Raw genomic sequence first — 11,504 nt, forward strand, 5'->3', positions numbered from 1 at the left:
AGAGCAGTGATACCTTCTTTCAACTCATCGCAGCGATACTCAACCTGCGGCTCTTCTGGTTGGCCCATCTGGTGTGTATGATGTTTGGAACTTATATGCAAAAATCTATAAATATTAGTGAAAGTCTGCGTCCCTCACTCAGTTAAGGTGAAGGTGGAAGCTAGCCATTGTAGTAGTATAGGTAAACCCTCGTGTAAAAATGGGGTAATAGTGTTTGTGAGAGAAGAGCAAAGCACACGTAAATAGATCAATTCACTTTTCAGACTGTGTGGCGCTTCATTGACACGAGTCTTTGAATACATTTGAAAAAAAAAACAAATAACAATTCAATACTAAAGTAAAATGTATGAACGATATGTTCCGATGAACAATTGCAAATATAAATATATATAGAAGGTGCATTTGCATATGATTCTGATTATACGCGAGCGTAACATGAGCAAATTTATAACACATGCGAATTGGGGCTCTTTTGGTATTATCAAGTTCTTCCGCATAGTAACTCGATGTTGATAATTCCTTAATATTTTCCTTCGTTGATCGTATTGTTTTCACATATTCACGTTGGAAAGCCTTAACCCTTCTCTTCGTTGGCCGAGGCATTTAGATTGAATTTAATACTTTTCCGTTTACTGTTTTTGAAAGAATAGGCAGCCGTGGCAGTGTTCCGAGCTCTGCAATACAATTTTCTTACCCAATGTTAAAGTTGCTAAAATTTACATTATAGACCCATTAAACGTAAAAATAATAATTGTATTGATATCAACACAATTTTATTCTATTGATTTTCATGACATGGGACGCTATGACTCCGGAATAACATTTTATTGAGTGGTTTTTATAGCTGTTTCGATGATGTTGTTTGGCATCAGTGTCGAAAAAATAACGATGCTTCCACCAATACAAACAAAACCATTGCAGAAGATTGAAAAACGAAAATTTAACTTTCAGAGCACTTGCTCGAGTTTTCCGACGTTCTTCACTATACGGTGCGAAAGCAGATGAAAATTTAATATCTTGTGAGTAATCGAATAGAGTTTGGTTGATATTACTTGATGGGAAGTGTGCGAAAACGATCATTTTCTTCACACTGTTTCGCAAAATTATTGATTTTCGGGCGAGAGGTGAGGGAGGGAGATGAAAGAAATGAGCACCATTGCACTATGGTCCAGGAGGTGCATTTAAGTGGAAATTAGCATCTAGAGCTCGACAGTGATTCTCTAGACAAAAACTGTCTTCGACAAAGTTGTTACATATAATAGAGCGCTCATTTTTATGTTATCAAAAATAGGGTGACCAAAATTGTCGATGAAATGAAAAATCTAACTTTCTTATCTTTATAGATAGAGGTAAACATAGTTCGACAATATTGTAGCTCTGGTTATTTTAAGTAACTTTGTCGAACAATATTTCTTTCTATCTCTTCAAATAACCGATATAACGCTTTTTCTCTAGGTTGATTTAGGGTTACCATGAAAAAAATGGTTTTTTTGCTCTAACTTTTATATGTAAAATTCTACATCAGAACTGTCTTTGAATGATCTTTAGAGCTTTCCAATCCACGCATTTTTAACTTGTATGTATCTTAATGCTACTCAAAGTTATTGATGTTTTTTCCCCGAAAACACGACCTTTTCATTTGCTTGTCGTTCTTTTTGGGGCAAACATAATAAAAAATTATTGATAGCATTTTAAAGAGCACATTTGACTCTACATAAGGTGAAACTTTCAAAAGAGTGTTATTTTTTGTATTTGAGTAAATTAAATTTGACATTATGAGTTTTTGCATATAAATGAACAAGTTGCAATATTTAAATGCATATAATAAGCGTAGACTTTAAAGCAGCATCACTTCAGTTCAGTCTTATAGCCACTCAACATGGAGGTTCAAAGAAGACACATTGTTGATTTCCTTTTTCGGTGGACGAAATATAGAAGACGTTATACAATTAAAGGGTGTGTCACATCAAATTGCATCACGGAAAAAACGCTGTAGAAATTCGCCCAGTAGACCGATCCTTTTGAAAGTTTTAGACAGTAAAATAAAAACTATTAAACAACTTTTGGCATTTTCTTTCTATTCATACTTCGAGCCCAAGCCCGTATGCTCGCACCTTCCTCTTTACCCCGTCCATAAGGTTCTGTACAACGTCAGGTTGTAGTTTTTTTGAACAGAAATCCATTTTCTCTTGAAGTCCGCCTCCGATTTGACAACTTTTGGGTTCTTCCGGAGGACCTGCTTCATAATCGCCCAATATTTCTCTATTGGGCGAAGCTCCGGCGCGTTGGGCGGGTTCAATTCCTTTGGCACGAAGGTGTCCCCGTTGGCTTCGTACCACTCCAACACGTCCTTTGAATAGTGGTACGAAGCGAGATCCGGCCAGAAGATGGTCGGGCCCTCGTGCTGCTTCAATAGTGGTAGTAAGCGCTTCTGTAGGCACTCCTTAAGGTAAACCTGCCCGTTTACCGTGCCGGTCATCACGAAGGGGGCGCTCCGCTTTCCGCAAGAGCAGATTGCTTGCCACACCATGTACTTTTTGGCAAACTTGGATAGTTTCTGCTTGCGAATCTCCTCCGGAACGCTGAATTTGTCCTCTGCGGAGAAGAACAACTGGCCCGGCAGCTGACGAAAGTCCGCTTTGACGTAGGTTTCGTAGTCCATTACCAGGCAATGCGGCTTCGTCAGCATTTCGGTGTACAGCTTCCGGGCTCGCGTCTTCCCCACCATGTTTTGCCTTTCGTCGCGGTTAGGAGCTTTCTGAACCTTGTATGTACGCAGGCCCTCCCGCTGCTTGTTCCGCTGGACGAATGAACTGGACAAATTCAGCTTATTGGCGACATCCCGGACCGAACTTCTCGGATCACGTCTAAACTGTTTAACTACGCGCTTGTGATCTTTTTCACTGACGGAGCATCCATTTTTGCCGTTCTTCACTTTCCGGTCGATGGTTAGGTTCTCGAAGTATCGTTTTAGTACTCTGCTGACCGTGGATTGGACGATTCCCATCATCTTACCGATGTCCCGATGTGACAACTCCGTATTCTCGAAATGAGTGCACAGGATTAATTCACGACGCTCTTTTTCGTTCGACGACATTTTTCCAAATTTACGAAAAATTGACAGTGAAGCATGGCCAACGTGATCTATACACTCTTATCTGATTATAAGCGAAAGCTGAAGATATAATTCCTAAAAATTGAATTTCTACAGCGTTTTTTCCGTGATGCAATTTGATGTGACACACCCTTTATTACGAGAAAAATTTCTGACTATTTTTTTTTCTACAATAAAATATATTTATTGTATAAAAAGAAAAGCGGGGACCGACAAATTATCAAATGCTTCCCGAATAGAAACCGTATGAAGAACAACTCGGGGCTCGACGTGTTATTTTTTAGTAATATATTGACATATTTTACTGGCGATGAGTTGATTGATGACATTATTTTACCAAACTTTTGTTGTTCCTATTGTTTTATTCAAATTTATTTTTATAATCTTCCGTATGTACATATTAACCTGTTTTAGTTGTTATAATGGAAATTAAATTCATAGTAATAAATAAAAATCATACAAATAAAAAACTACAAAATCAAATGCTTAGCATTTTCCGGAATCAGAAGATCGGAGTACTCTGGTGTTTGCCTATTACTAAAAGATAATACTGGATCCGAAGCTGTTGCGAAGCCCAGTTCTTCAGCAGAAATTATTTCTGTAATTTCCCGAACACGGTTACGCTTCATCCTTTGGCTCAGCATTTGGCATTTCAGGCACTTTCTGGCACTCAAAACACATATATCTTGGCATTTTTCTCGTAATAATTGTATAACGTCTTCTATATTTCGTCCACCGAAAACAAAAACAAAAATGTGTCTTCTTTGAACCTCCATGTTGAGTTGCTATAAGACTGAACTGAAGTGATGCTACTTAGAGGCGAATGAACTGCAAAGTTTAAAGCCTCTTAAAAACAAAGAAAGAAAAGAAGTGATGCTACTTTGAAGTCTACACTTACTATATGCATTTAAATATTGCAACTTGTTCATTTATATGCAAAAACTCATAATTTCAAATTTAATTTACTCAAATACAAAAAATAACACTCTTTTGGAAGTTACACCTTATGTAGAATCAAATGTGCTCTTTAAAATGCCATCAATAATTTTTTATTATGTTTGCCCCAAAAAGAACGACTAGCAAATGAAAAGGTCGTGCTTTCGGGGAAAAAACATCAATAACTTTGAGTAGAATTAAGATACATATAAGTTATGCACCGTAAAATTCGTGGATTGGAAAGCTCTAAAAGTCATTCGAAGACAGTTTTGATGTAGAATTTTACATATAAAAGTTAAAGCAAAAAAACCTTTTTTTTCATGGTAACCCTAACTCAACCTAGAGAAAAAGCGCTATATCGGTTATATGAAGAGATAGAAAGAAATATTGTTCCACAAAGTTACTTAAAATAACCAGGGCTACAATATTGTCGAACTATGTTTACCTCTATCTATAAAGATAAGAAAGTTAGATTTTTCATTTCATCGACAATTTTGGTCACCCTATTTTTGATAACATAAATATGAGCGCTCTTTTATATGTAACAACTTTGTCGAAGACAGTTTTTGTCTAGAGAATCACTGTCGAGCTCTAGATGCTAATTTCCACTTAAATACACCTCCTGGACCATAGTGCATTGTGGCAGCCATTTGTGGCTAGCTTCCACCTTCACCTTAAGGCATTCATTCATTGGCCCTTGTCAGTGCTACCTAACGTTTGTATTAAAGAATTTCATTCTCGAATTTTTATAATATTTGTTTCTTGCCGGTTGTAATTTTGTAGTACAGGCAAACCTTTTTTTGTGCGGGGGATAGGAACTGCACAAAAAAATCGCATAAGATAAATCGTACAAAACTTCAACAGTAGCTTTGAAAAATCGAGTTCGGTACAAATTAAAAAAAAAAAACTTTTTTTGTGCGGTAGATACGGACCGTGTTTGTGTTTGTGGCACCTCTGAAAAAAAGATTAATACCACTGGTTTATAGTAGGGAAAGAAAGTAAGGTACACCAAGGCAAGTTGAACCACAGAGTACATTGAAACGGAAGCTCTAACTTTTACTACAGATGATGGATTGACGTGATATATGTTTCCCGTAGACAGACCTGTCAATCCACCTTATGCTAGTTATAGCCAGAATATGGAAAGGGCTCAACGCAATCGGTGTCGTTCGTGAAATCAAAACAAATTTTTTACGTGCTGAATCATTCGGTCCGAAAACACTGATTTTCATTAATAATGTCTTCAGTAGCAGAAGAATATCGTAAGCGAGTAGATATTCTCCTTTATTCAGGGACAAACTCTTCCCGAAACAATTTTAATTAATATTGAAAATGTAATACAGTAAATTACCTCCAATTCGACATACCGATGCACCACTCGGTGTCGCATTAAGTGCGATTCACATACAATATCCACATCACGTCACGTCAAGTTACGTCAATTATTCTACCATGCAATTCTGAAAACATTTACATACACCGGCAACGTAACGTTCAACGTTCAACGAAAACCACTGGCAGGATTTGTAGAAAAGAATAATTGACGGAAACGGACGGTTCGTTGGGTTTTTGTCTGGGATTTGTGTCTCGGCTTTTGTTTTGATATTGGTTGCATTTTTATGCCAACATATTGGGTTGGGGAAAAAGAAATGTCGTATTTCTGATCGAAATTTCACGCTTTATTTAACATACTTCAAATTATCCATTTTAAGTCAAATATGCGCCGTTTTGTTCGCAAACTTGTTGCCATTTAGAAGGCAACTTCATCATCCCCCCTTATAAAACCCCCTCTCCTTATTTGCAAAAAACTCAGACAGTCACAAGCCTCTTTCGAGGCCAACTTAGTATCACCAAGAGCGTTTTGCACGGACCGGAAGAGATGATAATCACTTGGAGCCAGGTTCGGACTATACGGTGGGTGCAATAGGACATCCCATCCGAGCTCTTGGCGCTTCTGACGGGTCATCAAAGATGTGTGAGGCGCGTCCAGCACTTCCTGCAAGCACCGAGCGAAATTTTTGGTCACTGTAGACGGAAGTACCACCCAGATATCCGTAATCGTCGTTTTGAGTTCCGCTTCGTTCCCTGGATTTTGATGGATGGATGGTTCTTGATTTCCCTCCGTTTATACTCGATAGTGTTCAAGTTCGGTGATTTCGGAGGTGTTTTGAGTTGTTTGGGATATGATAGAGCAGGCATTCGAGCACCACGAAGTCAGTTTGCTTCGGGTCATTATTCTGTTGAAAGTAGTAATCTGAACGGGAGACTGCATGTTACGTTTCAGGAAGATCGATTAAGCCATCTTGTCCATCGCCGAATCGATAAACACCATGGTTCCAGTTCCAGAAGCCGTCAATGTACCATGCATCATCTGACTATCGCCGCCGTGTTTTACTGTGATAACCAAATGCTGAATCTGAAGCACCGATCCTGGTTTCCTCCACGCCATCTGTCTTTCATCCGATTCAAAGAGATTGGTTTTCGGCTCATCCGTATAAAAGACCCTGTTCCAGAACTCCTTAGGTCTATTTACATATGCCTTAGCAAACTGTAGTCGTCGCCTCTCAGATTGTTCCTGTATGCTGCTCTCCGGACAGTGTCTGCGCAGACAGTTCTTCCTATGATGCCGGCTACTTCGGTAGTCAATTTAGGAATGTTTGTTTTGGGGTTTCTTCGCAATGTTCGAACAATTACCCGTTCATCATCAAAAGATAGAATCCGTTTGCGTTCTCTACCGGGAGATTTTCCATGGTTCCTTCGTATTTCCACTTGTTTATGATTTAATTTACTGTCAGTGCTTTCACCATTCATTCAAATTTGAATCAACGAACAGTAAAACAGTTCAGCTGCTCTGAAACTCTCACACTAACACACCGAGCAACTGATGTTTGCGCTGAAGATGCCACTTGTTAGGTGTGACGCTAACCACTCGACCACGGGTTGGTTCCTCTGAGTATTGAATTTTTCTTTTAGTTGCCATTTTTATCAAATTCCACTAAACACATAGCCCAAACACGTGTCGAACGTTGAATTTTAATATAGAAGAATAAGAAAGTAACACAAGCAATGTAATCTGCTGACAGAGCACAAGTAAACTTGCTTTCCGCGATAAGAGAAAAATGCTTCCGTTCAATTATCTATCCGTGCACCACACATCATGCTTTCATGCACCACAGCTCACCCGATGCCCGCTAAAAGAGCATATGCGACTACATTCTGTTTACAGCTGAGAGTGGATGACGTCCACTAGAAGGTATTACACGAAGAGAAGAGAGAATGAGCATTGAATGTTCCCCCTCCACGTTTAGCATTCAAGCTTCGAATGTTGATGGTTCACCGACGTTGGTGGTAGTGAATCAAGGCAGTTCGCCCGGCATCACAGTGTTGGATGGTTCAAAGAGAGTATTGTTCATGAATGAATAAGCTAATGAATGGCATTGGTTCATATTCAGTTCATTCAATATCCAAGCACTGTTTACTGTAGAGTGGGTTCTTCCGACAGCAGCTGCTATTTCCTGCAATGTCTTTCCACAATAATTCATAATTATTGTCATTGAACGTGTAACAATATCCATTTCTTTCCTCTAACTTGCCATTTTGATAAATCAAAAATCAAAAATAAATTTAAAAAAAACTAAAACCAACCAACTGCCCAAGCAATGGTTGAGTGTTGACACCAATCAATGATGAAAAAAGTACGCTAATTCGCAAAAATAACTTACTTACAAGACTAATTTGTTCGGAGAAATTTAAGGTGTACACTCAATTTTGCGATGCCTAGAATAGAGATTGTTTTCAATTTTTAGGAATAGACAATCAGCAGAAAACTTTTCTCGGAATTTTATTGCACGTACAGCTAGTGAGTAATAAAAATGCATCAAAAGAATCAATGTATTAAAAATATTGTATACAAAATAAATGGAAACTATCGTCAAGTAGCATTTGTGCACTCAATTTTGCGATAGACTGTATATATTATTATTGTTGAATAAGGGTCGAGACTACGGATTTTAAGCATTTAAATAATATAATTCATAATATACTGATTTACTGATTTGAAAGGATTTAAAGTGAAAACTGTTGTAAGTAGCGACACTACGATTGTAGAGGTGAATGAACTGAAAAGTTTAAAACCTCTTTAATTCATCATTAATCAGTCAGTCAGACACTACGAACAACATTGAATAAATCATTCGTCCGACATTTACCGCGACGATGCTGCTGCAAGCATAGACTGCATGTATGAATTGGAACCACGTTGGCGGAACGTGGATGTTCTTTTCCGTAACGTTCTATGTGAATCACAGATTAACACGTTGAGTGCCACTGTTTTATAGCGATTGTATGGAAATTTTTAAACGTATCGTTGCCAGCTTTGTCATTTCTATGTCATGCCATGCCATCGTTTCTTATCGTAGTGGAGGGTATTTTTGTTCGAAAGGGAATGCGCATAAGCTTATGTGCTTATATTAGTTACCTTTATTATCGTATGTTATACTCTCAGTCACCGGTGACTGACGCAATCTGAGCGAAAACTCGTACTACGTACTACGAAACGTATTGGGTTAATTTGAGCGAAAACTCGGTGTCAGTCACCGGTGATTGACGTGGCAGTCAACGTGTTAATTAGACATTCGCGATGACAGTGTCAACATCTGGAGACGACTTTCAATTTGGGACCACAATTTGGGTCCCATACAAAAATGTCCAATTAGACAAGAAAATGTCCAATTATTCGTGTCGCATTACAGGTCTGTTCAGTTAGCTAGATGGCGTATTAAAGGTGATTTACTGTATATGAATTGAAGTTAACTTTCCATATTAAACAAGCTTTCTATGTCATAGCATGACACGATTCTTTGCAATTGTTGAAAAAATCATTAATATCACAAAATTTATTACAAAAAAAGTTATGCCATGTTTTCTTCTAGTGCAGATTTTTTCATTGATAAAAGAGGTATTTTTAACAATTTAAAATATTGAAAATAGAAACTTTTTTATTCTGTATATCATTTAATTTATGGTATACACCGCACAGTTCCGCACGAATGTGCGAAAACGCTTTCAAAAGTCAGGTTTCTCCAGCTTTGTCATTTCCATGCCATGCCATTGTGCTCGGCCAGTCGAAGTTGTCGTTGCCGCTGTATGTGAATGTTTTCATAAGAATTGCATGGGAGAATATTTGACGTAACGTGACGGATGGATGTTATATGTGAATCGTACTTAAATTTGCAACCAATCGCGAATCATATACTCTTGGCCGGGGCGTGATATTTTGGTTTGAACATTTAGCGCGCAAAATCATAACTCGTCTTATACCCATGATACTTTCCGCATCAGAACATTTTTCGTGTGGCTATGAATTTAAATTTTCTTTAAACTTCTGGGTTACCTGTGGAACATATTGAGAGAAACATCACTCGAACGTTCTAAAAGCGATTGAAGGAAGGCTGAAAGGTAGCCCACGGGACTCCCTTTTGAATATTTTCAAAAGCTAGATTATCCCACGACTGGTGTATGGTATCTGAAATGTCCTTCGTTCGGGGTAATAGAATAAGCAGTATGCACTTCAACTTCCAAAAAACAGAGAGAATTCTTTATTCGACCGTCTTCTTGAATGCCAGACGTAAACAAAAGACATTTGTTAAATATAACAATATTGTTTGATACAATAGAACCTGACTGCCTTATCGGCAATTCGACCGTTACGCAAACTAAAGTACACTGTACTAAATCTGTTGGACATAATAGTATCGTCCTCGCAAGTAAAGCGGATAAATATTTTAAGATGCTGGAATCAGCCTATAACAGCGGAATTCGCATAATCACGAGTGCGTTTTACAGTAATCCTATTAAGAGTCTACTAGCTGAAATAGGTGAACCCCATTTCGAGATGTTATGTGTGCAGAGAATGGTCCATGCACTAGTCAGGTGGGAGAAGTACCCAGCCAATCTATCGCTTGATAGGGTGGTAAAATCAAACACCCCATCATTCAAGAAAATGAAGAGCAGCTAAAGATTGTAGTGCGACCCTATGTTGGATCCCGTGTCACACCGGAATCCCGGGGAACGAAGGAGCCGATCGGTCTGCTAACGAAGGGCGTAGAGGCTCCATTACCAGTATGGGTATATCTGGTAAGGACCTCATTAGAAGGGCGAACAATTCCATTCTCCTCACTTGGGAGGCTCAATGGAATCGTGAAAGGGACCTGCAGTTTCGTAGAATTAAAGCATCAACCGACAAATGGAGGGACCGAGCCAAGACGTTTGAACAGCGAATTATCTCGCGTCCTCGTATCGGGCATTCGTGGTTGACTCATAACTTCCTAGCAAAGAAAGAAGAGCCCCCAACCTATTGCGGTACCCGCCTGACAGTGGGGCATATTCTAACGGTATGCATGCTGCGGACCTTCGAAGAAGGTACGGCCTCACCGGTGGCCCAGATGTCGTTTTGCTAAACGACACACGGAAAGAAGGAGACACTCTCGATTTCGTAAAAGAGGCTAACCTCATTCAGTACTACTGATACTGTAATCGAATTTGAACGCTTACACCCTGGTATTATGTACCAGGGTAACTAAAAAGAGGCGTCTGTGCCCACCTGAAATGATTACCTACAAGTATTGTGTAACTTTGAGTGGTTGTTCCGATGTGTAAATGGGAATAAAGATACCAATGACTGTCATACAGCTCAAAGTCTCTATAATGCAAAACAACAACAACAATCAATCGAACTAGAAAGTGCAAGGATACTAAATTAATTCACATGTGTTTGTAGACCTGAACTAAGATTTGAGTTTGAATACATTTTACTTATTTGCAGATTGGTGGCATTAATTCCACAAGAGTGTTGTTACGACGAAGATGGGGAGCCTTTTCGACACAGCGGATTCAGAATAGAATTCATACCATATGCAGGTAATGCTAACTTTCTTAGAATAATAAAAATAATAATAGCTTTTTTTTTGTGCTAGCCGACATAAGAAAACTGGAGGTTTTCGAACGTTCTCCTGCCGATGTCGATAATGAACAGATATATCTTTTCAAGAGTATCGCAAAAAAGATTAAATTCAAGTACCACCCATCTCAGTTTGATAACCCAGTATTAACGACACTCTATGCCAACATTGAAGCGCTTCTCTTCGACAAGAATGATTTGGAAGTATTTGACTCAACGAAAACGGATAATGATCGGATAGACGCAAAAGTTGCAAAATTTGTGTCTTCTATAAATGAACTTTTTGGAGAAGTATATATTTGTCTGGTTTTGATTCTTTTATAATGATTGACAACTCACGTTTTTTCAAGGATGTCAAGGAATTTGCTAAGAAAAGAATCAAAGATAGTGCTGCTGGCAGTCCCGCCGCAAAGGCGCCTAAATTGGATGCGGTAGACTCTCAGTTTGTGATAGAATCAATAAAAAATGGAAAGGTGAAACGATTAATTTATGTAT

At 38.6% G+C, this 11,504-nt stretch overlaps 1 protein-coding gene across 1 annotated transcript in view; it reads left to right on the top strand.

The window, feature by feature from the left end:
- LOC129774619 (X-ray repair cross-complementing protein 5) overlaps window positions 1–11,504 on the top strand; it is a 63,330-nt gene that overhangs the window by 51,537 nt on the left and 289 nt on the right. The window contains exons 7-9 of the mRNA XM_055778390.1: window positions 10,875–10,969; window positions 11,026–11,300; window positions 11,360–11,482. Of these exons, the coding sequence (XP_055634365.1) occupies window positions 10,875–10,969; window positions 11,026–11,300; window positions 11,360–11,482 (493 nt within the window). The remainder of the gene's footprint in view (window positions 1–10,874; window positions 10,970–11,025; window positions 11,301–11,359; window positions 11,483–11,504) is intronic.

Source organism: Toxorhynchites rutilus, chromosome 3 (assembly GCF_029784135.1).
Source record: "Toxorhynchites rutilus septentrionalis strain SRP chromosome 3, ASM2978413v1, whole genome shotgun sequence".
NCBI classification, from domain to species: Eukaryota; Metazoa; Arthropoda; class Insecta; order Diptera; family Culicidae; genus Toxorhynchites; species Toxorhynchites rutilus.